Genomic DNA, 26,649 nt, shown 5'->3' on the forward strand with positions numbered 1-26,649 from the left:
TCCTTGGATGCTGTCTCTGTGGTGCACAGTGATGCAGACACTGGGCCAGATGCTGTTGTACTGGTAGAAATATGATCATTCTCTTCATTTAAGAGTTGGCTGCAAGCAACATTAGGAAGCATTTGGACTAAGTAAGTAGATTTCTGTCTGTGCTCAGTACTAGCAATGTCATCTTGAATATTGACAGTGGGAAATACAAGTTATTCAAACGTTAATTATACCAATTTATCTGGAAAGAAAATACAGCGTGTTGAAACAGCTGATTTGTCTGGCCCGTGGTATTCTAGTGAACTCTGGAAGTCCGGTTACAGTCTGGGGCTCTAGATAAACTTGGGCAATGCTGAGCCAGCTTAGTGTAGGAGTCAGTGTGAGCAAATACACTTGAGCTGAATGAAATAGCTAACTGAGCCCTGGCAAACTCCTGCCAGGGCTCTCTGTGAGCTCAAAACCAACCACAGCTGCCTTCTTACTCTATTTCACATGCATATTTTTGACCAGCTTGTTCTCTCTAGTTCCATCAGTTCAATCATTCTCTGTCCCCTCCGCCAGGACAACATTTCTGTACTGTGTCAGTACGTGGCACGTGGAAGCCATCCACCACAGTGTTCTCAGAGGCAGGTAGCAGTACCCCTAGGTGCTGTCAGGGTAGCTCAGGATCTTCCACAGGATGCGTGCCTGTGCTGCGGGCACCTTACAGAACAACCTTGCAAAAGCTTGTGTTTGCAGCAAACTCCTCTTTCCCCTGTTCTTATTAATATTTCCTCTACAAATCTCTCTATTTGTGTTCCCTAAAGGTAATTTAAATGGTGATTACTGTGTGAAATGCAGCAGAACTATAACGAACACACTCTCCTGTCAGCACTTGACTGAGGAGGGGGAAGACCCTCTAGCTATGTTTATCGCAGTAGCTGCTATACTGGATTTTAATGAGATGTTTTTGCAATGAGAAGATTTTCAGAAACACATACTCATGCCAGGAGGGCTTACCAGGATATTTTTTTTGTAATTAAATGTAATTATGTTCATACTCATAGTCAATTTTTCATTGATAGATATAGACAAATAGAAACCAACAAGTAAAAGTCAATTAGCTACGCAAGCATTTTTTTATTGCCTTACTGGACTTTTTTCTATCTCCTACCTCAGTGGTTAAAAAGCTATGAAATTCTAGCTTATCCAGCAATGTGCGGTTAGTGTTCTGCCAGAAGCAGAGCATGAAATATTTTTTGATTTTATTTTGTCTTCTGTAGGAAAGGAAAAGTAGTTTTGATAGTAGGAAAAAAAAAAAAAAAAAAGACCACAAAATAACATTACGACAAACGGTTTCTAAGTCTGATTTCAATGAAGTTGTTTTACAAATACCAGTGGCAAATACAAGCTGTGTTTTTTATTTGAAGCTCCTCGGCTCTGTTTTTCTAGTGAAAATTCCAAACTCTCTACATGGAACTTTCTCCAACAATTATACTACCCTTTTGCTGAGTTTCTCTTGTGTAAAAGCCAGTTTCTGACCTGCTTTTTTCCTCCAGGGCCTGACTGAAACCCTATAGAAGAGGCTTTTATTTGCTCTTGCCATTGGGAAAGAGAGAGGTGTACTTAGCTGGATGAGTGTTTGCTGGATGACTCCACTGCAGATTCCATGGGTGATGTCAGTGGCGAAGTCTTTCAATATACGTCACCTCTTGCCCTGCATGGCTGCTGCAAGTGCATTAACATTGTCCAGTGGGAAACAAGAGGCAGATTTTGATCTGTGAAACAACCATTACGTTTCCCCCAGCATGACCTCGCCATTTAAATCATAATGGAGACTTAGGGGAAAAGTGATAAGCCGCTTCTGGTGGGCATTATTCTGCAGGTAGCCAGCATTCATAGGCTCAAATCCTGTCTGACCTCAGAGAACAGCGTCTTATTTCTGGCTTTGTATAAAGATACCCTTGGAGTAGTTCAGCTTATTCTTCCAGCTTGGTTGGATGACTGTGCTAATTAATGTTAAAATGAGCTAAACTAACATGAGTGTGTGGGAGACAAATCCCCACTTTGCAGCCATTTGGGTACGTACAAATGAGTTCTCAGCTCTTCTCATATGATTTAAAATACCACTTGAATAACAAAAACATTTAAAAAAAATCAAATCAGAAATGATTTGAGTATTAGATTCCTGTTAGCTAATTAGGCCAAGAGTCAAACTGGAAAAATGCCATGTGTTCAGATTTGTAGTATAATAGGGCAGCACTGCATGCTGTAAGCACTGTTATGATCTGTGAGAAGAAAATGGAGAAGCGTTAAATGGTCGTCTTCCTTCTCTGGCCCCAAAAATGAGAACTTGGAGAGAGAAGTTATCTACCAAGAATTTAACATAAGGCAGAAATACCTCTCCAATTGAACATATATTCTCTGTAATTGCCTGGTTATAAACATGACAAGAATGTTTTTCATTCTTTATAAATAGGAGTTTTTTATGAGTAGAATCCTGACCATACAACGGTCAGGTCACTGAGAACTGAAGGAAAGTGAGAATTCAGGAGTTTCATTCCCTTTTGTGAATCAATTCTGCTTCAGATCATTTCCTCACTCTTCTCAAGGGGACTTCAGGATCTAAGAATTTAGTAAAGAAATTCAGTTTTTCTAATTGCCACTGGATTTGGCAGGGGTCTAAAGCTGGGAATTATCTGTCTTGTTGGGTTTCAGTTTGGTGGATGCATTGCAGCAGCTGACCCATTGTGTTCCTTCTTACCTTGTACCATCCATTCCCATCATAAATTTTGTTGTCTCAGAGATATCTCCTTATGCCAGAACTGATCTTTTTTGGTGAGAACATCAATTTGGACATGAAATGACTCTCTTATGGACACTATTATTAAGAACACACTTTCACAACATTATTTGAACCGCTTTCAAGGCAAAAAGGATTACAATGGAAAAACATTGTTTATATCCAAGCAAGACTAATCACTCAAATATAAATGCAGTCCTCCGGTTAAGTCAGTATGGCTCAAGGTATTTCCTTGGGCAGAGATCTTTTAATCAAGCTCCAGTGCACACTGCACTACTGCTCTGTTCTCACTAAATATCTCCTCTAACTTCTGCTACAGCCCACTACCTGTCTTTCATCACTACCACAGCTACACAAAAAAGCAGCACTTGCTTGCTTGCTTTCTTTTCCTTTCTCCCTTTCTTTTCATCTTTCCACTTTCCTCTACAGAGAGAATTTTTATTTTCTTTTCCCTGTGTTGATCTATGGCAAGCAGTGATCTCAGCTTCACCTCTCTTTGAAGATCTATATACTTTGTTGAGTTTTTCTATCAAAATGCCTTTCAAAAATAAGCATGCAATGTTCTTTCTGTGCTCAAACATCTACCAAAATGTACTGTTGACCAAAAGATATCTCCAGCTGTCTCTGCCTTTCTTTTGATCTCAAAATACATACAAAACACCTCACACCTGCTGCTTCAGGTTTGTCTCCTTTGGTCATTCCAGCTTTTTTCTGGATTTGAAAAACTGTTGGTGTATTTTTGTAAGTCATTCTTGAATTTCTGCATTGTTTGTTGCTATTTATTGGCTCTCATTGCCCTGTGGATATCAATGATTTCTGTAACTTGACAGGACAGGTTTTGATCAAAAAGCCGACATTATTTAAGGGCTGCTGGATGAAAGGAAAGGATGGAAATTTTCTGGTTCTCATAAATTCAGTGTTGCTTCACTAAGAGGAATAGTTAAAGTGCAAGCCCAAAGGGTTAGAGAAATGCAAATCCTTGGGGAGAAGACCTGAAACCCAACAAAGCTGCTGTCTGCAGCGAGACTGACTCCTTATGCAAGTCTCAAGCTGGGTTTTCCACAAATTCTTTGAATCCGAACAAGCCTAGTGTTTCAAGAAGGAATGGGACATAATTTATTCTTAATTGTTCTCTGTTTGAAGTTTTCAATTTATTTCATTTTCAGCCTCTAAACTAAGTCCAGGAACTTGAGGTAAAAATTCTGGTGTTGAGTATTTGAAGCCTGTGTCTCTCTGTCATGCTTCTAATAAGAAACATTGCAAGGACTTAAATAATCAGCCATTTAGCCAGGATATCTTCATGATCCAAAGTGCTTTAAAAGGCTACAAGGTTCTGCTATACTTATTTACAGGTAGGGAATTCAAGGAAGAGATTAGTCAGCTTCAAGGTCATGCAAATGTCAATGGCAGGAACTGGCCTCCTGATTGTCTTGTCTAATTCCGTAGCTGTGGGACCACACTGAAGTAATCAGTGCTGTTTTGAACCACATTTTTCAACCTTGAGTATAAATCAAATGAAGGTCTCTTGTATAAAGCCTATGTGAAATCCATACTTCAAGAAAGATCAGTAAATCAATTAATGTTTGCAAGATACATGTGCTTGAGGGTAAGGAACGCAGTAGGAAATGCAATTAGTCTGCCTGGACTGGTTCTTCCCCTGACAAAAAATCACATTACAGGCAGCTGATACCTAGATACAAAGTTGGATGAAGCGATGGTACACAGAACTGATTCATCCTCCGAATCTGTCACACATCAGTAGAAATTGGACAATTATATCTGCAAGTAGTGGTGCAGTTAGATTGTTGTCTATGTTTTTAATGGCTCTTTATTTTAGAGCTTGTAACTACAGTGCATCAAAGATCCTGAATGATCTTTGTGGAATGGTTGGAAAGTTTTCATTGGAAGAGACTCTGATCATTAACCGCATCAATACAACGCTAGAAAAATAATTTTGTCTCGTGGACAAGCTGATTTTAGAGCAATGGTTAGGAAAATTTGCAGCTTCTCCGCTTCACGTTATTTGACTTAATTGTTCAGATAAGTTTCCAGAATGTTTATTCTTAATTGTTCAGATAAGTTTCCAGAATGTTTATTTTCATCAGGAATCTCTATTATTGACTGTTTCTGTCACACCTATTCTCCAAAACAAATTAAGGCAAAAAAGTAAGTGATATCAGGAAATATTTCACAGCCTTTTCTAAGACTACAGTAGTGGTGTCCTTAAACTTTTCAGATGAAAGATGAGACTTCATTGCACTTCGGTTTGCTGATTTTGAATGTTACTGTTACTCTTGAGTGTCATTACTAGCGTATTAACAGTCGAGTGAAGGGGAAGGTCTTGTTGGTGCTTACTGGAGCCCAGCAGAGCCCTGAGTGAGGCTGCTGCATGCCATTCTGCAGCCATAGCGCAATACTCGGGCACCACAAATCGCTTGGGCGTGGAGCCCTGCTGCCAGCCCAGCCAGACAAAAAATGGGAGTGAAGGGCTCCAGACACAATACAGTATTGTAAGGCCTCAGGTTTTCTGAGTGACGCAAAGGAGAAGCTGCAGATCAACGGAGTGTTTTCTTATTTACAGGAATGTTCTAGGGTGCTGGGCAGAGCTGCAAGACTTTGCACCAGGAAACGCTTTTGTACTAACTTTTCTATTTTGTATCTTTTCATTTTCTAGAAAAAGATGAGAAAAGAACAAACATCTCACAGGCAGAAGTAAGTGAAGTATTTTTTTCTTAAAATTCATTTACTGTTAGGATAGAACTACTGTTCAAACCCCTCCAAAATGTCCTGGTCCGTCACTGTAGTTGCCTACACTTACACGCTCACATGCCTCCAGCAGCACAGCCAACCCAAACCCAACTACTGTGTCCACCAGCTCTGCTTCCTCACCCTCCTGCCTCAAGCAGAGGGCTGCAGGCAGTTGTGGGGCTGCAGGCAGCTGTGGGGCTGCAAAAATCCCTTCTTGCTGTCCTTTGCCTAGCCCACAGTAGGCACAGGACTGAAGCTGTCTGCAGGAGAGCTGAGAACCGGCTCCTCCCCTCTCATCTTCCCTCCCACAGCTCCCGCAGTTCCTTCTCACTTTAGCCTCCACCAATTGCCCAGAGAATCCAGCAGAGCTCTAAAATAGCTGCAGGAGGTATTGATTGTTTCAGACTTGGATTCAAATGCAGACTTATCAGTGATTCACTGGGGTGAGGATCAGCAACCTATCACAGAGTGATTATAAATAGCCTTCTCTTTCCAAAAGACAATCTTTTATTTATAAATGTTATCACTCCATCCATTGTGATAAGGTAATAGGATTGGTGGCATTTGTGTGGCAGTGTTTTTCTTAAGAGCTGTCTCCAATAATCTTTGAAGAGATTAAAATTCACTGGTGATACACCAGAGGAAAAGTAGGAGGCAGCATCATTATAAGCAAATAAAACTAAAATTGATGAGAGCAAGTAAAGCTTGCTCAGGCACAGCTTTTTTTTTACATTTTTCTTGGGAATGTGGTATGTCTTCCAAACCTAGCCATGTGTGAGATATTATGTGATTTTATTATCCTCTGTATATGGAGATATTCCATGTTGGTACATACGCCAGTTGAACTTTTGCAGAAATTGCACTGCCTTAGCACTGGAGTATGTTTCAGTTAGGTCTTGTTAGATATGCACTGATGTAATCATTTCACGTGTAATTTTAATGCTGTCATTTTGGAATAATTCATCTTTTGTGCATAGGTGTGACTTTGGGGTCAAAAAGTTATATTATCTCTAAAGATATCCCTTAAAACAGGACTAGCTGAGGGCTGAGTGGTTGGTGGAATTGTTTGAGGAGTATTATAATACATTGAAAAATTGCAGGGGGAGGGTTTTTTCGTTTGTTAGAATGCGTGTAGTAATAATTTCATTATTACCTTACATATGGAGTCATTCTTTATGCATATACTTTATACTGATTAGTTGGAATATTCGTTAAAGTAAATCTTGCGTTATTTTAATATATGTATGTATTTGCCTTCTTAGAGTCAGTTACATAGACTATTAAAAACACAGACTGCCCTAACTTTGTGCATAACAGCATCTTTTACAGTTAAGGGTAATTTTCAGTGGTGCCTGGGAGCTATTAAAGTTGTTCATTAAGCATATTTTGTCCATTTAAATTTTCCCTGTGTTCACAAAAGCACAGGAGCTGGCATCAGACTTCACACGATATCATTTCCACAGATGCTTCTCATTGCTCCTGAACTGGGAGCAACGCAGAGCGCTGCAGTCTATCCCAAACCTGCCTATCATTGCTGCCTGTATGTATGGCTTTCAATCCAGCCCTACTGGGGCCATAAGGAACTACCACTTAGTCTGAAAAGCACCCAGGGTAATTCTGAGTGTGAAATAAGTTTTTGCATTGGGCAAGCAACCTCAGAGAGTTTTCAGGTAGAGAGGGAAGAGCTGTGCAGCGCGACCCCGAGCTGCTAAGCACAAGAAAGTTCTCTGCCCGTGTTTTACCATCTGTCTCTATTTTCAATCCCCAGTGCCAGAGTTCATCGCCAAAGCAGCGGAAGCAGAGCGTGTACACCCCACCTGCTCTCAAAGGTACTGTCCAGGTACTGTCCCTGCCCTGGGAGCACCCTGGTCCCATGCAGCTCTGTGCCCCTGTGCACAGGGAACACCCAGCACAAGCCATAGTTCCGTGTTCTCCCAAGCAGAGCGTGGGGCTGTGAGAAGTTGTTGCTTATGTGTCTCTGGTCTCTCACATGGGAATGGTTGTCTTCCTGATACTGGGCTGCAATTGGCCTCAGGGCAGTGTAACAACAGTGGGAAATCTGTTTAAAGGCCTTGTTTCTTCAGTGACTTGCTCATGCTTCCAGTAGGCAAGATCTGTGGGGACTCACCAGCTGCTTACACCGTCACTTGTCTGTACAGGACATAGCCAAGTGTCTCCTGGTAGATTATGAATATCTTCAATTTCTATTCTTTCTTCTCAGCACAACCTGACAAAATACAGGAAGTCAAGTATTTGTAGAGTGGATCACAACCACAATTGTTAGGTAGTTTACCATAACAGCCAGCTCTACTAATATCTAATATCTCATTCAGTAGCTTTAGTTCTCCAGCACTTAGCAACACTGAACACATCACCTAGGTACTGCTACCTGTCGAAACTGGCTAAAGTTTGTTTACTGGATATTAGAAATAATCTTCTTATAGTAAGTTTTAATAATTGGTGACAGAAAGTTTTGAGTGGGCAGCAATAGCTCTTATTGATGCCATTGCTGCATTATTCCCCCGTGTAAGTCTAAATTAAACAGTGTGTAAATGAAGAGATCTGAAACAGGTCCTCATGGTCCTAAGACTACATCCTACTCAGCATTACCCCTGCTCAGGTCTGGGGAAGTTCCTGGCAAAGTTTGCTACTATATAAACTTAATTCCCAAGGAAGAGACTTTCTAGAAGAAAAGAGCTTACAGATGATCAGAAATAGCTTGTGAACAGAAGAATGAAAAGTGTAAAATGCTTATCCTGTACACCTTAACTCCCTAACCGGTGTGATATTCCCAGAAGCACAGGTAGGCACCTGGAAATTGATAACTGCATTGTAAACAGGCTGGATTGCCCTTAATTTAACATATTGGAAATGTCATAAACATAAACCTTTTTGTTAAAAAAAAAGTATCCTGAAACAGAAAATTCATTATTCCTTCCTCTTCATTGCTATGAAAACATTCATGTTATTTTGTTTAGACTGAGACTAGGGGGCACATGTAGCAATCCAAAATACACAATGCTATGAAAAGCATGACTGTGAAACAGAATTTTTAAAAGCTCTTTAATGATTTAAATAATTCTATTTTTATAGGTTATTTGGTTTTTCTCCCCAGTGCTTTCAGAATAGCAGGCTTCTTGATTTCTCAGTATTCCCTCAGCTTTGCATGTGTTTTCCCCCTGAGCTGTTTCTCCCTCTGTACTTATAGTGTATGTGTCAATCTACAGTAGAGCATGAGATTCTAGGTGATGAATATTTTTTGGTACAATACCAGGACAATAGTTCTTGTTACATTAACTATGCAAATACATTAAAATATTTGAAATTTAAAAAGTAAATGAAGATGCAGCACTGGTGTACATGTCATAGTGATAGATGGAGAGCATTCTTAGCTTAATGTGAGCATACTTTCCCACTCTGCCATAGAAACGATCTGAACTGAAAGACAATGCTATTATTTGTCTAATACTGCTTCCAAATGCTTTGGTTCCATCCTTAATATGGCTTGCACTGTCTTTGGTGGGTTTGCAGTTGTTGTAGCAAGCTGTAGCAAAGCCATGTGTATACAGAGCCAGTGCCTGGTTAGAGTGCAACAGGTAAGTTCTTATTCCTATGTACATGTGTGTGTGCTTTGGTTCCTGCTTTGATTTTTCAGGAAAAAAACCCACACAGCATCTCTGCAGACATAGCAAACAGCTGACTCATCTCACAGCATTGCTCTTTTTACTGGAATAATGTGCTTGAAAAATCAATGTGAGAGCTATTGATTTAGGTGGTAATCTGGAGAGAAGATCAGACAGCAAACCAGATAACCGCTCAGTGCAGAGTTCTTTCTAGTATTGTATTACCACGTCTGATGGATGGCAAAGAGGTTTCTTTATTCTGCTTTCAAAAATATTTTTTTTGCTAATGCTGCTACCCTAGTTTTTATTAACTCCACAGCCTTACACAGTATGCAATGATGGAAAAAGTCAGCATCCGAAGATTGAACCCAATTCATAATATTTTCAGTATATTATGATTTACCTCATGTACATTGTCAGCACCTCTTACCTGAGGATAGTAATGATAACTAATGACAGACTGAACATAAGGAAGGCTGAAACTTTTTTCTGTGTTTGAGGGCTGCTCTAACATCATAGACTAAACTCTCAACTCTACTAAGCTTATACCATCTCAGATCAGTGATAGGTTCATCCCATGTACTTAATCTAGTAACTTTTTTCTACTGTTTTCTGAGTTCACCATCTCTGTTTTGTCTTTCTTCATCCCCCCTTTCTTCCCTGTCTCTTGAGTTTTTATATGGGAGCTTCAAATGCCCCCTTACTTCCCTAATTTCCAATGTGCTAATGTGTTTAGCTTGAATCCCTATCACTTTCTCCTTCCATTTTAAGCTCCTCTTCATGTACGGAAGCTGACTTTGTATCTCCTGACAAAGAACACCGTAAAAACAACCAGGGAAAATATGTCCATTCGAAGAGTTATCAGTTGTATCCAAAGCAATTTATTTTTTCAGTCAGTTCTCATTTCTTAAGGTTGGTTTATCCTAGTACTGATCTGCTTATTGTTCTTTATGATAAAATTAGTAAGAATCCTTTGGTAATTTTCCTCGGTATCAAAGCAGGTGCCCAGCTTTTTAAACATGTCCATTCATCCACAAATTGGTATACTTAAAGAAATCTCCATTATTCTGGTTGGAGAGTATGAGGAGCCCTTGGGAGCTGTGCCTTTTCCCCTTATGATCTCCAGAGAAGTCTGAAATGAAATAACCCCCCCAGGCAGAGAGTTGCAGCTCAGACTGTGCTTATCCCTGGTAAAGGTACTTCCTTGGCACCTCATCACCGCCTGAAAATTAGAAGAGCACATTTGAGGCTCAGAGTTACAGTGGCAGCTTTCAGTCTAAAGACATGCTTTGTACCAAAGCAGTTTTCCTACTACCTAGATATCATGTTTTGTTTCAGCTCATTCTTGAAAGGAAACACGTACTGGAGTGACAGGAAACAAGGTTTACAAAGACAAACAGAAGACAGTCTGAGCTGTTCCCAAATCTGCATTGCTCCCCAGAGGTCACAAGTCTCCACATTATCTACCAGCCCCTCTGCTATTAATACTAACATCTATTTAAATACCACCAAGGTCTTCCCTTGAGAAGCAAGCACTCATTCCTGAGTGGTTTGAAGACTTCATTAGTAGTGATCCTACTGGTGTGGGTGTGCTAGAGGTCAGGGAAAGAGGAAACCTTCCCTCATCTGAGTTCACCCTGCAGGAGGTTGTTGGGGCCAGCATCAAGATCCTACTACTCCCAGTGGGCTTTGAAGAAAGCTCTTGCTGCTTTCTGTGTTCACTGGACCACCTTTGCAATTAGCTGCCATTAGATCATAATTAAAGTCCTTCCCTCCTGAAGTGGAATCTTTTACTATGTTTTCCCTCTACCCACTGGGAGAACACATCCCCTCTTAATGTTTTTTCTTTGCATGAAGGCCAAGATTTTTTCTTTGACTAGTCCTAGCAACAACACTTGAAATGGGATGAAGTACAAGTTGTTATAATCCTAAAGAACATTTAAAAACATCTTTTAGTTTGATTCATTAAAACATCCAGGACTCAGTGGCTGTTCCCAGGGTGTTCAGACCCAGGGATTTGAAACATGCATAATTCTAGTATTTAGAGTGATGGCTGATATTAAATGAGCTCTTTCTAGTTTCTGTCATGAATTTCAGATGCCGTGCTTGTTTAGTACCTGCTTGTTCTCCAAAGGAAACAAAATGTAGAATAAATTATTAAAATCATGATGTCCCTCCTGAAATATGTAATTTATTAGAAGCAATTAGTACAGTATGTGGCCCTCATCCAAATTTGTAACCCCTTAGGCCAGCTTGATGATGTCTGATGCATCTCATTACTTTGTAAGTGAAGGTTAACAAGAACACAGATAGAGTCTGGAGACATAAAGGACTGTTGTTACTGTGATAGGCACTGAGTTCAAAGCTCATGAGAATTATCACAGAGCAAAAATCTGAGGCTAAATTTATTTCAAGTGGCAGAGGAGTGACGTTTGTGAGTCTAAAGCAGTCATTACAGAAAACTGTATTGTTTTATGGCCTGTCTTCTTATATGGCAAACTCTAACTAGGTTCTGTCATTAACTAAATTCATTAGGGCGAAAACAAGAAATAGAATGCTAAAAAAAAAAGAAAAATACTATGTCTTTGTGTCATTTGTGCTTCATAAATTGTCTTAAATTTAATTTTTTAGAAAATTAATGTTAGCCACAATCTTTTACACATCTTGTACCATTTTCTGAACATCGAGATAGGTTTGTCAAAATTCACAGCCTAAGCTGGTGCTGCTCGTATGCTTTTCTTATGTAAGTCACTTTGGCTCGGACTTTTATATCTTTGTTTTTGCAGTGAGCTAAGGGGCTGAGATAAATTCCGAGTAGTTGGCTGGGACTGGTCCACAATGAAGGCTTCAAGCTGCACCAGAGGTGATTTAGGCTGGACGTTAGGAAATACTACTTTTCTGAAACAGTGATCAGGCACTGGAATGGGCTGCCCAGGGAGGTGGCGGAGTCACCGAACCTGGAGATGTTCAAAGAACATTTGGATTTTGTATTGAGGGACATGGTCTAGTGAGTACTATTGGTCATAGGTGGATGGTTGGACTGGATGATCTTGAAGGTCTTTTCCAACCTTGGTGGTTCTGTGAAGGCGCAGGCCAGAACCTGAAGTGATCATCAAAGATGGGGCCAGACCCTCTTCTCAGACCCCAGCATAGATGCAGTATGGTGCACATTCTTCAATCCCTTCCCTCTAGGTAGAAGATCTGTCTCAATAGTTGTTTCCTGGGTAATAGAAGAGGGCAACAATCTGCGTCATTATTTGCGTGCGTTGCTCCTGTTTGTCAATGTGTTGTGATGTGGTATAGCACCATCAGTTTTTTTGTTGTTTCAGGAGTGGAAGTCCCACAACTGCCAGGGCTTCCTGAAGCACTGGGTAAAGAAAATTCATTCTGCAATCTTGTACAATTACATTTTTTTTCTTTTTCATAGCCAAGTCACAAAAGAGAAGTGTAGCTTTTGTTTCAAGAAAAATTTTATTTTTAGCTACTCTTATCCATATCTTAGTCACAAAAGCACCTTGAGGCGAGCACATCACTTAATATAGCATGGCCTTGGACAGACTTCCTGGCTTCATTTCATCTGATGTATCAGACCTAGTTGGGGGTATTTCTGAAATTCCCGTGTATGTACCACTGTAAGAAAGAGGTGGGATGTGCGTCTTTGCTGTTCTTTCTCAGGATGCTACCTTCTACTGCTTGGTCTCTTCCTCGCTCTCCCTATGCCTCTCTCCTGCTTCACACTTGCACACTAGTATGGTAATAGATACAATTTTAAAAAAATGAGCTAATTAGTGAATCTCTGACTTAGTGACTGGGATGCATTAGATTGCCACCACCTCAGGTTCAACTGACTGCCACCAAAAGTTGGCAGACGCTGCTGTAGTCTGTGTTTAATTCCTTACTGCTGGCAGCACTGAATACGTTTCATTTCACACAGCTGGCAACTTCTAATTCAAAATGGCTGTGGCCCTGTCTGCAGTAAATACCACATTACCTTTAGCGAGACTGAGGTGTTCAGTAGAGATTAAGCTTGACATCTGCTGTACTTGAAAATGGGGCATTTGTGCTACAGCTTGTCATCTGCCACTGGTACCTGGCATGTGAAAAAGAAAAGGTTGTACTGAGCACTAATATCAGCCCCCAGATCACCATGTGTGGTTTAAGGCCTGATCCAATGCCGGTGAAAGTCAGGAGGAATATTTCCACTGACTTCATTCAGTTCAGCATGATGTTCCTGTACCTGACCGTTCATTCTAACCTTCATGGAATGAATGTTAAACTGGCCTCATTCTAAGGGCAGACCCTTTTGGCCTTGATTTCGTGATGGAATGATAAGCTTACTAATGTCTTTGAAACAGCATTTCTGGCTTGGAGATAGTATTATTGAGTACTGTCATACCAAAGATAGAACAGTGTAAACATCATGGTACCAATTGCTTCTAAGCAGTAACAGAAGACATTAAGAAGTAAATCTTTAAAGAGACAAGTACATAAAATATTGCAGAAAGAGAATGTGAAAGACTTAGTACTTATTTTCAAATAAAAAGTAGAAAGCCCAGGAAGAGCAATGATTTGTTCTGGTTACTTTATATCATGAGGCGTATTTGTAGTTTAATTCCAAAGATTTTGGCAGGGCTTTGCTGAAAAAGCTTTTGAAGAAAAGACAATATTTCTATCTGAGAAGATGCTAGGTTTCTGTGAAGCCAGTCATCTGGCAGGGCATTAGATTTTCTTTACTGGCTGTAGCCATATGTTCTGGGTTGGAGGTTAACAGCCAAGCCCCAAGACAGACACTGACTCCAGTAGGCCCTGTTGTAATAAATAATTGCCCCTTTGTTCTTCTCAAGCACCAAAATCCCTGAGTTTGATCCTAAACAAGGAGACCAAGTGAACCAGCAGGGCTCCTGTGCAGTGCTTGACCCCTCCTTGGCATCTGGACAGAAGCTGCAGGACTCTGTATACAGGCTGGATGGTTTTGGCAGATGCTCACCATCCCCAGCACTGTGTGGTTTGTCAGCCTGCTGGGCAGAGCAGATCTCTCCTTCTGGGGGAGGTGGCTCATGTGCTGGTAGCTGTGGGTGCAAAGGTGGGAACAGCTTGATCAGGAGGTGAGGAATCAATACAAATACCTCCCTAAGGAGGGCTTTTGCGAAGAGCCTCCATGGGATGCAGGCTCACCTCTTGCCTAATTAAACAAAAATCCTCCCCTGCATTTTCATCTGATTTCTTATCTCTAAGTAGTACCTTCATGTCTCTTAATGTCTCCTGGGAGCCTTGAAATATGCTCTTCCAGGGCAGTAACTTAGCCTTTGCTCTTTTAGTTTCTACCACCAGGTTTTATTCTGACCTGAGTAGAAGTCCAAGCAGTGCACTATTTTCTTGATATCTCTGTGTCTGAGCAACATGGTCCTTAGTTCTGTGGGTAGGCCAAAATAAGGCTGAGATTTGCTTCTTTTCTCAATTGCCATCTGTCTTGGGTTCCTTGTAATGGGGATGTTGCCTGAGTTTTATGACTCGATTTTTGATCTTTTTTGGAGTGAATGCTTAATAGTCTGAATTTAATGAAAAGTGAAAAATTCTCTAAAGATGGCCATGTGGTTCTCCTCCCCTCCATAATTTCTCCTTTCCCTCACCCCTTGGGATGCAACGTTGCCTGGTTTGGCAGGAACAGAGAGTTCCCAAAACCCTCCACCAGAGCTTTGGCATGGAGACAAGAACATGAGCAGCCTGAAGATTTCAACCACATCCTTTTCAGCCCATGGCTAGGCCTGAAAACTCAAATGAATTATGTGTGTGAATGTGACCAGAGAAAAAAAAAAAAGAAAAAGAAAAAAAAACAGGAAATACTGCAGCAAACATATGGATCTGAAAAGGGATTCATTTTCCTGTGAGCTGCATGGGCCAAAAGGAAGTTGTTTAAAGAGTTCTAAGTGGTTTTAGCTGGTAATTATTCCTGAAACAAGATTTTTCAGGGTTTTTTTCAGCCCTCACCCAACCCGTGAACCAATGTTATCCCACACATCTTTTATACCTGGAGGAGACTGTCAGCAGGCTCTGAGCAATCTGCAGAGTAGTTGCTTTCAAGGATACCTTTAAAAGGACTTGTGGGATTTAATGACCACTCAGAAGAGGAAAACAAACAAGAAAAACACCTAAGAAGTTTGCTGTGATCTTCTCAGCCTAGAAACACCCGGTGCTCATAGGGCAGATTTCCTTGCAGAGCCAAAGGTAGGCAGCACATTGCTCCTTTCCTTTCGGGAATGAGGAGAATCGGTATAAATTCTCTTCCCCTGCTTCCTGATCCCCGAGAAAGCAGAATTGCTGAGCAGGCAGTCACGGGGATTTTTGGCATTAAAGCTCCCTCTGGCGCCATGTAGGTGTATTTTCTTACGGCTAGAATTGTGACGGAGATTTTTTTCTAAATAGTTGTGTTGAAATTTGGGGGAAATTGGCAAGAAAGGTTATAAATGAACTAGAGGAATTATGTCAAAGTCCACCTATGGCTTACATTTCTCATCTAAAATCTGTTAGGTTATCACTGCATTTCACCTGTGTGTTTTCCCCCAATCCTGCAGTGCTCAGAGCTCCATTTTCCCTTCAATCTCGCTCTTGGTAAGATCAAAAGTAAGAACAGTGTTGAAACTCACTTTTACAGAATCTATGAGTCTGAAATGAACGTGTCTAATCATGTAGAGGTGTGTCTGCCATTTTTGCACATTGGCTGTATTTTCCACAATGAAACTAAGAAAACTGATATTCTTTCTCCTATATTATTATTTTCACTTTCCAGAAGAATTGAGAGCAATGCTTGTTTCCAGTCTCTGACTATTAATTTAAGTGCCAGATCGTGTGTTTCCAGGATGTAATTACATTCTGGTTGTACTGGATGCTGGCTCTGGGGTATTTTGATGCCTTAGGCAAACCAGGAGATGTAGGTTTCTCACAAGCTCGAGTCATTCACGCAATGAAGAGCCACTAAAGATTTTGCCCCTGATGTTTTGCTGCCAATGGCAACTGCAAAGTGAGACCAGCTGTATCTGTGGCAATGCAAATCATTTCTGGTAGCTGCATTCCATGTTCAATATCTGATTTCTTAGTATTTGTTTTAAATTTGTTTTAGGAATAAGAATTTGGTGGACTTTCAGTTGTCAGAAAGCTGTGCTATCCCTGCTTCTACAGGGCAGCCTGGTGAGTCTCAAAAGTATTCACATAGTCTCAGACTGGATTGGGATGTCAAACTGTTAGAAATGATAAGTTCACACTCTTTAGTGTGTTTTTAGCTGCAGCTTTTAAGAGAGCCAACTATTTATGAGTTAGGAGCATGGATTCTTTAAAAAAACCTATCTGAACACTGGGAGCAATGGTAAGATATCTATTACCATCCACTTCCTACTTCTGTTTAGTTACTTTTCAGACTACAGTTGCAGTTTTATGTTAAGTATATCTATGCCTTAAGTAACAATGTTAGACACAGTTCCCTTCGTGACACTTCTCTGCTTTAAAAAAATGAGGAGCTAGTATGTGATGTGAGAACAGGAGTCAAAGGACTCAAACTGAAGTGGATGAAATTCAATTTAACATACTTTTTCGGTTGTTTTTGCTGTAAGAGCAGTCAAACAGTGAAACAGGTTGCCTAGAAAGCTTGCCGTTTCCTTCCCTGAAGATATTCTAAACCTGACCTGACAAGGTCATGGACAACATGGTTGGGTTTGGGGGTCCCTTGAGGAACCACTCCAGCCTCACCAGTTCTGTGATTCAATAGCTGTCTTATTTGCTGTTTCTGAAATGCAGTTATTTCACAGTATGGCAATGGCAAGCATATTAAAAACTTGATCTTGCAGCTGCTCACACCAGAATTTCACCTTTGTTTTGATGGATGACACCTTTTGTAGTGTTACGTTTCCTACTTCTACAACAGCACTCTCTAAACATCAGTTTCCTTGGTAAATACAGTGAAAAAATGTCTCAGAATAAAAAATTAGTGCAGGCTGCGAGCTCCAAAACTGTAGCATGGGAAAGACCTCTTTAGTAACCAGGGTGTTAAAAGAGAAGAGGGACTGGACTGGCTCTGATCTCTCAGAAGAGCTCTGGTGCTCTTCGATGTTTGTTGTATCTCGCTTTGTTGAATTTGCTTCGGTTAGCATGAAATGTCTGCTGCCTGGGGCTACAGGAAAGACCCGAGCCTTGCCATCTGAAGCAGATCCCAGCTGTTTGAGGACATCTGAGCAGCTCGCAGACAATGATGTGGTGAAAATGGAGCAGGCTCATTCTTCCCAACAGATTCCATTTTGGTTGTAAGCACTGCAGCTACTATAGCTGTAACACAAAAAAAAAAAAAAAAAAAAAAAAAAAAAAAAGGAATTGCCTGCTATTTATATGTCACCCATGAAGGAGCTACGATGGGGATAATTTAATGTAAGCACAGACTTATCAATCACTTGTTCAATCATTGCAACGTTCTTGTCATTTTGAAGGAGGTTGTGAGATACTTAAACCAACAAGAGAGCTCATTGCAAAGTTTACAATATTACTGATGTCAGTTTATATGGATGCCAAAACTCTATCTCCTTTGTCATCATAAGAAGATTCACAATGAAGAGTGTAATTACAACTCAGTAGGGGATTCATCCATAGCATATTCATTCATAGCAAATTAATGGAGAAGCTTATAGACTTCTGACAGAAACCAAGCAGACCGGATTAATTAAAAGTGAAAGCCACACAGAATATGGAATTATGGCAGTGAAAGACGGAGTTACATATTCTGCTGACCAGCAGAGTTGTTGGTCCTGTTGTTGGTTAACAAGTACAACTCACTGGGAAGCTTTCTATCTGCACTCTAAAAATCTCAGGCTTCAAAGCGCTCAGCATGAGATTCAGGTCTGCCACTAACAAACCTCGTGCTTCTTCTGATCCAGACCAAGCAAAGAAATGACGTCCACAAAAAGAACGTCAAAAATAGAAAACACGGATCCAGAAGACAAACAACACAGAGCAGCTGGGGGGTTGGGGTCCTCTGCCAAGACTTGGGATGGAGCAGAGGAAGCTGTGAAGCACCAGGAACTGCTCAGCCCTTACATGCGGAACTCCATTCATCCCACTGTGGGCTCAGCCTCCTGCTCTGGAGCTCAGCAGCTCCCTGTCTCTGCCAGGGATTCTCTCCTCTCAGGATGTGGCAGTCATTTTTTCTCCTCTGTTTAGGTTTCTTGACCTCAGAAAAATCCCTGTATTGGCCAAAAAATATGAAAAAATAGAGCCATAGTGTAATTCTTCAGGAAAAGAGGAGCAGCTGGATAATTCTGTCAGTTGACACTGAAGTCAGATAAGAATGTCTAAAGGAAACTGAAATACAGCTGCTCAGAAAAGTCTCATAGAGGTGTGGAGATCAAAATGCTTCATAAAGCATTTTCAGTAATATCTTCAGTACACAAATCTCTGAGTGTTTAAGTTAATTTCGCTTGTGCTTTCATCTCAGATAAAAAGTTAATTACTTTTCCTATAGCATGCCTACATTTTCATGTTAAAAAGAACTAGGCAAAGCTGAGTGTTTGTTTTTACACCGCTAATATAAAATGTTTTGGCAGTATCTTTTTATTTTTATTTTTCTTCTCATAAAGGAAATTTTTTACTTTCAGGGTTTTATTCCTAATCTCAGGCAAGCAACAATTGCAAAGCTCTGAACAAATGCAAATATTCAGCTGTTGAAGTCTGCTGCTGTCATTTTTATAAGTGCTTTGTCTTGACTCCGTTCCACTTAAGCTGTCAGTCATGTAGTTACCCTGGGTATGCTACAGGATGCCAAGTGGAGAATCAAACTCTGGGAGTTTCTATGTTGGCTAAGTGAGGGCTCGGAAGCAATGTTGTTCCTCTCAAAAGTATGCAAAGGTCAGTGGGCATCTGTGCAGTCTCCATCCAGAGTGTCACAGGACATCCCATAGGGTTGTTCTTTGTGGTGCTGCAGCTGTGAGCAGGAACAAGAGAGTGACCTAGGAAATGGAGAGAAAGTGAGGATGTTGTCAGTGAGGTTACCTTTTACAAAGTGTTTCTTTACCATCAATGCGGAGGAGCATCACATATCTTCGCACTTAAAAATCCTCCAAAGATAATTCTGAATTGAGTAAAAATGTTTGTTGAGCAGCAAGACCAATACTTATGAGAGCGTGATGATGCTGGCCCTTGTGTCGGAGAATAAACATTTCCAGTGATCCATTCTAGCAAAAAGGGCTAGAATCGAAGTGTTGGTGATTTTGCCTCTAATCTGTGACTGGACCTAAATTTAATCACCTGTCCTTGTAAGAGAAGCCAGCCACAGCTGGTGCATCAAATCTGGATGTGGTCTCAGGTTTCATATCTCCCTAAGCCTACAGTAGTACTCAGTTCTGCAAATGTACATATGCCCCCTCATTCCTTGCATACAACTTCTTAAATCTTCCTTGCTGCAGTTAACAGAAAGCTACATGCAGTTAAATTTTGCAGAGAAGCTTACTGAGCAAATATTACCTGCCCAGTGGGGTGGGCATTGGAGCCATATTATAGTACCAGGGCAGTACAAACAGAGTTGATCAGCCTATTTATGGTTCAAGTTTTGACTATAGACATCCTCAGGATTAAAAGAACCTTCCTTGCCTTACGGAGAGACAACTAAGCATTGAGTTATTAGCTTTTATTTATGCAAGTCAGCTTTGATGGCCTGCAGCACCTTGGCTGTGGATGCTTCAGGACATGCGGGCTTCTTCAGCTGTCTCACCATGAGCATGCAGAGTGTGAGCAGACAGCTCTAAGCCTCTGTCTGAGCCGTGAAAAACTGGGATGAAAAGATGTAGCTGAAGAATTTCAGCTGTCCCTGCTGCAAGCCCTGGCAGCCCAGTGAGCCTGTCATTAAGCACGTGGGAACCATCTCGCCATGTTTTTCACCTTGAGCCGTCATTGAGGTATTTGACCCAGAGCCATCTTCCACATAATCAGCTGAGAAATGTTTTCTGGCTTTTCAGAGTGAACTAAGGGTGGGCTGGGGTTGCTGTAGTCTGAAACAGCCACGCAGCTGACTGCAGCAGCTTCCGCTTTCTGTTGGAACCCTTAGGACTGACTGATCCCTGCTAGCGAGGCAACCAGCAAAAGGAGATGATTATATCCCGGTCTGGAGCAACAAAAGCCTTAGTTTACTCTGTTGGCTACTGTAAGTAGAGGGTGCTGTCCCTTGATCACAGCTCAACTGACCCCTGTGTCCAGTGCTTGTTCTGGCCAGCTTGTTCTGCAGTATTGACCAAGCATTGCTGAGCTGAAGCAGATCCCTCATACTAGTGTGAAGGAGTCAGAGCTGCTTTAGGCAGCTTCTGGGAGAGGAAACTGAAGTAAAAAGTGAGGTGTGAGAGAATAAAATGGAAAACAGCTGGAATTTTGCAACATGAATTTGCTGCTCTCATACAGTCTTCATTGCCAGTGTAACACTGGGTCTTTTGACTGAAGAGAAAGCAGCACAAGTCCCCAAATTTGTCATTTAAGAGGCTCACCGTGGGAATTAAATATTGTATATCTGGAGTGAAGAGATGAGTTAGTAACAGCCATCGTGCATTTAGAAAATGAGGCAATCCTCATTGCTTGGTATTAGAAAGGTCATTCACAAATATTTATGAGGCCGTGGTGACCTTCTGGATATGCTGATGATCTGATCTACTCCAGGTGTGACCTACATAAACCGGTTAGATTTGCCAGTACTTCAGACAATTTGTTTTCATTTGATTATCTGTGTTTTTGAAAAAGATCCACGTTATTGAGAGAAAAAATAAAGTAAATATAAATGGGGATTGAATAGTATCTTGGTCTCATAAACGCATTAAACACATGATAACTTTTTCTTCTCCTCAGTCTGAGCTAAGGTATAAAATAACATAGCACACATTGTTTTTCTGATTTACAGCTTGCTAAAATGTCAGCTTAGTTTAAACTGCCACATTGGTCCTTCAAATTCTTGTCCTGAACTCTAAAGACCCACCATGTGTGCTAGCCTTCGAAGACTCCATCACACTAAGACAGCCACAGCCTGGCTTTGCTTTTCTTTGGATGATCTAAACAGGAGTTTGAGAATATCTATCTGTGTGTCACTTCTTCTCATTTCTCTAACTTTAAAATCAGACTAAATTTGCATTTATAGAACTGTACATACATTCATTGTAAATTAGCTATTATTTCTTTATAACTGGAGATAAGATCAATCACAAAAGCTGAACTTTCCTTTCCTGAAAAAAAAGAAGAGAATGTCCCAATGTTATCTGGAAGAGCAAGGCCAAGCCCTGCCAATAGGCTTGGCTGTGGTCACTTGTGGGAGTTGTCAAGGGCTGGGTCTGTATGTTTTGTTGCTGTAATTTCAGATTACTGTTCGATTTTCTTTGTACCATTGGTGGCTTTGAGACTACCTGTAAGAGAGTCTGCAGGGGGACATGCAATTGGGTGAGGGTGCCAGAGCTGCCAAAGAGTCTGGGTTGTTGCTCTTGTGGAGACAGGCATTGAGCACTTAATTTCCCTATATTCCTCAGTTTTATCTTGTCTTTGTTTTCACCAGTTGTAAACATCATCTTTTTGCAAATGGAGCTCACTCACAGAGTTCCTGCTTTCCCAAGGTGGACTTCTGGTACAGCTGCTTGTTTTCCTGCAGCAGTGCAGACCATGCCTGTGCTGGGAGGAGGCTGCTCCCTGAGACCTGCCAGCTCTCCTGGCTCTACATGGCTGCCTCCAACTGCAGCCTGCTTACCAGTACTGTGAGTAAGACCCAGATGTGTGGTGGAGGCTTTTTCTTTATGAAATGCATTTTTTGTTGTTGTTATTGTGCTGTAAGTTTTTTAATTATTATTTCAAAAATTTGTCTCAATTGAAAACAAAAGTATGACAAAAGAGCTTTAGTGAAGTCAAAATATTTTGGACTGATTGTTAAATTCAGAGCAATATGATCCACAAAACGACATTTCTCCCAATCCAGGGGATTGAATACATGATTTTTGTCTTGATATTCCCATTTTTGCTGAAGGAGCTAGTGCGTATTTCTTTTAGGATTGGCACAAAGCAGATGTTTTCATTTGGCTATCATCCTCTTTGTCCAGGTTTATTTGCTTGATAATTTCAAAATGATCTAAGTACTGAAAGTCTGAAGGTTAGCCTTCTTTGTCTGTGGCTCAGTTTCAGCTTCCACTCTTTTTCAAAAATTTGGATATTGGTTTTCAATAGGAAGAGGATAAGTTCTAAATCATAAAATTAAATAACCCTCCAAACTGCTGGGAATTCAGATTGCCAAGCTGATTTCAATCTGAAGTTTCATAAATGTCAACAGTGTTCCTTGGGCAATGAAGCAGAATGAAGGCAGAAGAGTTAAATAGGAAGAGGAACTGTCTTAATTATAAGAGATGGAGAACTACCTTAATTACCTTTTTTTTTTTTTTTTTTTTTTAAAGGAGAAATTTAATTCAGGAGCACTTGGTTGTTTCATATCTTAGCCTTTTAATCTGATGCTTTGGTCAGATGGATAGACTGTTGATTGAACAGCATAGATGTTATTATGTGACTGCAAAAATGCCAGGAAGTTGTCCCATTTGCACTCATAATTTATAAGTAATCTAGAAATATGCTTTGAGGCAGTGACTTCATCTAAAAAGAATTAACAGTTCAAAGTGTATTAGTGCACGTCTGCTGAATATGGCTTGGCATTAAGGGTTTCTTCATCAGCATTAATTGGATTAAATTACCTACAGTGAAATATGAACCCTTTGAGGAAAAGCAATTCTTGTGCTGGCTTCAGAAACATAAAGGAGTGTGGGAGGAAAGGGAGAAAAAAACAAATGTCAGTGTTTAGATAAGCTTTGTTTTAAAGCAGAATACAATGATTTTGAGCAACCTGTGAGTGTGTGATTGTTGTGGTGAGTGTGCAGTGAGAAGTTGAAGCTGTGTCTGGGGGCAGTGAGCAGCAGTGGGACTGGAAAGGCTTTGCTCTCAGGAGAGCAGAGTCCCAGCTGGAGCAGGGCTGGGGACCAGCAAGGAGATCTCTTAGACCCCACAAGCCACCCCCAAAGGAGAGCAGGGACAAGCATATGCATCTGCAGTTCTGTTTGCAGTTATTAATACTGTAAAGTTTACTGAAAAGTGGTTTATGCAAAATGAGTGACTTGATTATTTGAACTTGGATCTTCTGGACGTACAAGCAGTATCTTCTAAAATATCCTGTCTTTGGATTCCTGTGTTTTGTTTTGTTTTCTGTTTGTTGTTTGTTTGTTTTAATGAGTAAAATTTCTCTCTATATTTGTTGTTCATCCTTAATGCCTTGCTTCATCAATGAAGAGGGACAAACCCCAGACAACACTGTTCTGGTGCCTCTTTGATTGCCGTTTAGGAAAAGAGAGCTATGAACTCTGTTTCACATTGCAATGTGCAAGAAGAGCGAAAAGATGAAAAAGAAATATTTTTCTTTTTATTAAACCATCACCACCATAGCAACAGTACTAAGAACAGTTGGAGTGACCCGAGTAGTAAGTTTTTACTCGATCTCCAACCAGAATATAACCCTTTAGCAAACAGATATTGCTAGGCTAAGATGCTGGATATGAACAGATCTAATTTCTCAGCAGCTGGCTTAGAATGCAGTATTGACAGGAGTTCCATGGCCTATCTGTCAATTCATAACAACTTCCTTCATTGCATAGCTGTCTTATTTCATAACAATGCTTGCAAGATCAAATAATTCTGGCAACCTCCACCGCAACTTTTTTGAGGTTTGTGAATGACGGCTTTGTGAGTCTTCTGCATGCATTGGCCAGTGTAGGAAATGCTGCAAGTCTGTACATCCCAAAGATGCGTGGTATTCAGTGACTGGCAATGGGAAGGGCAGGATGTAGAAAGGAGGTTATGAAAAACAACTAACTAATAGTGAAAGTGGCCTGGTGAGTGAGAATTTCATCTTCAAAACGCTCCTTGATTCCCATTGATCCCTTCTGTTAAGCACTGGAATAGGCTCCCCAGGGAGGTGGTTGAGTCACCGTCCCTGAGTGTGTTTAAGAACCATTTGGATGTGGTGCTCAGTGACATGATTTAGCATGTTGTGTTGTTGGAGTTAGTGTAGTTAGTTTGGTTAGATTATGGTTGGACTTGATGATCTTTAAGGTCTTTTCCAACCTGAGCAATTCTGTGATTCTATGATCTGAAATACTGAATAATGCACATTAGACCAGTACAGTGATAAACAAAAGGAGATGAATTTGCCATACGTACATAGCATCATTTTGAAACGAATGTTCTTTTAACCTTTAGTTAAATGAAATCATATTAAATTATTTGTTTTACTGAAGGGCATTGCTAAAGAGACCAGCATGGTGGTAGCTGAGCACTCGAAGTGTTTCTTCACTTATCATCACAGTTACTTAATTGGATATGTGTTGATTATTGTAGGGCACACTTAACACGTACTGTGCTAGGAAGCATTAATTTATTTGCATGTTTTACATCTGAACAACTGTTTCCCAGGGAACTAAGTGCTGCTTGTATGCTTTTGAAAGAAAGGGAGCCCGGAGGCCAGGCTGAACCGAGCTTGTCTCCTGCTGGATGCAGGCTGCACTCCCCTTGTTAGAACTTCTATGAGATTCTGGTTTCAGCTGCTTGTAACTTCATTAAACTCGAATAACTGAAAATTCTCCAAGTGATGAATTTGGAAAAATCTTCCCATATTTTGGAGTGAACAAGGGCCTTCAGCATATCAGCCTCAGGCTCAGGCAGAATGATTCCTACACCTACTCTCTTAGCCTTTAAAACTCAAACCTTGCTTTATAGTGGCAATACTAATCTGATCTCTAAGAGAAAAGAAGCTGTTCTGTTCCTACAAAGTATGATAAATTTCCAAAGGGCCCGTATTCAAGGAAGAGAGTATTTCTGTTGGAAATACATCACAGTACTCTTTGAATGAAGAGTTTTTTGGGAAAGGGGGCCAGTATGGGCAATAAAAATATTTCCATGTATTTATTTATTTGTTTATTTCTTCCTTCATGGAAAAAATATGTCTGATATGAACTAACGTAAATTTTAACTATTCTATTTTCAGGGATAAAGCATCTGAAGAGTCAGAGTGATTCAGCGTTCCCAGAGGAGGAAGAGGGAATCGGTGAAAGAGAAGAGGAATGGGACCACTAAGCCACGCAAGTCTGCTTGGGGGCCAGGTACCGCGATGTGACACTGCGTGTGTGTCCCACTATTCACCACCACTTATGTTCCCACACAGCAGGGTGTGCCGGGGGCACACCTTGACTGGGCTTTATGGCCACCTGCAAATCCGTTCTTTGAGCCTTATACCCAGAGATAAAATGGTTGTTTTAACGTCACTCTTTCGTTTTCTATGACGTAGAAATGTCGTTGCAAACATGGTAGATCTGATGGCAGCACTGCCAAAGCTTAACTTCTGCGTGTGAGCTGTGTTCTAAGACCTGTTGTAAATAAATCCCATCTAAGAGCTACAAAATAAATAATATGTTCTTTAGACAAGACTGTATGTTGTACCGTGGGTTTGTCTAGCTTGTGGAGGAGTGTTTGTATAGAATGACCCCATCAGTTAAGGGCTGCTTTTACCAGTAATGTTAGAGTGACCTGCAGTAATGCAGACAGGAACAAAATAAGCAGAGGTGCCTCTTCTGTCCAATGGAGAAGTATGCAAAGATGTTCTTTGGTGTCTCCCAGATACACAACAGTTAAAATACTTTTCTGGCTTTAAGATTAACTGTACTGTTGTATTAGCTAAGTTTGATACAAAGACTTAACTTTCCACTGCCTTTAGTCAATCTCAGAGAGCTGAGGTAGCAAAAAAAACCCAAAAAACAAAACAAAACAAAAAAAAATCCCCGGGCATATGAAAACACAGAACCTTCTGTCTATGCCTTGCATGATGATTTCATTCACAGCTTGAGCTCTTCCATGCAGACTCGCCGAGAAAGGGATCTGTTAACAAGCGTTCCTTTGTAGTTGGGAGCCATCTTGTTGCCCTCCATCTGCACTGCAGTATCTGTCCTCTTTGTCACCATTATTGCAATCAGCTTCTGTGACTCTAGCTCTGTTCAGCTGCACAGGAAGAACTAAAAGGACTCTTCGGTTGGGCAGGAACAGCTACAGGGCTGAGGCCTTTTTGTGCTACAAACAAGGAAAGCAGGGAAGTGACCCTTCATAAAACATCTGAACAGGCCAAAGTCAAGACTGGAATGGTATCAAGAGGAGCTGGGCTCTGCTCCCAGCTTTGTCACGACTTTGATTTTGCACTGTGCCAGGCTCTTAACTTAACCCTGGCTGCAGCAGTAAAATGGTGACCAATATAGAGGCATTCTGTTACTGGCTGATAAAACAATTTGTATTAATTTTTGCTGGTTATTAGTACCCAGAGGCTCCACGTAAGAGGTATCTATGGGCCAAAGGAATAAAACATGCAGAAGTTGTAATAGACGATACAAACACAAGGCACTTTGGGACTTCAGCGTTTCAGAGGCAGCACAAAACACC

The 26,649-nt window shown here is 40.8% G+C and overlaps 1 protein-coding gene across 1 annotated transcript in view; it reads left to right on the top strand.

Annotated features, from left to right (window-relative positions):
- The window catches only part of PPP1R1C (protein phosphatase 1 regulatory inhibitor subunit 1C), a 41,191-nt gene extending 15,542 nt beyond the window's left edge, over positions 1–25,649 (top strand). The window contains exons 3-5 of the mRNA XM_042874915.1: positions 5,445–5,482; positions 7,287–7,347; positions 25,211–25,649. Coding sequence (XP_042730849.1) covers positions 5,445–5,482; positions 7,287–7,347; positions 25,211–25,299 — 188 coding nt within the window. The 3' untranslated portion in view covers positions 25,300–25,649. The remainder of the gene's footprint in view (positions 1–5,444; positions 5,483–7,286; positions 7,348–25,210) is intronic.
- Positions 25,650–26,649: the final 1,000 nt, after the last annotated feature.

Source organism: Lagopus leucura, unplaced genomic scaffold, assembly GCF_019238085.1.
Source record: "Lagopus leucura isolate 7727_CA_CO unplaced genomic scaffold, USGS_WTPT01 Super-Scaffold_100012, whole genome shotgun sequence".
NCBI lineage: Eukaryota > Metazoa > Chordata > Aves > Galliformes > Phasianidae > Lagopus > Lagopus leucura.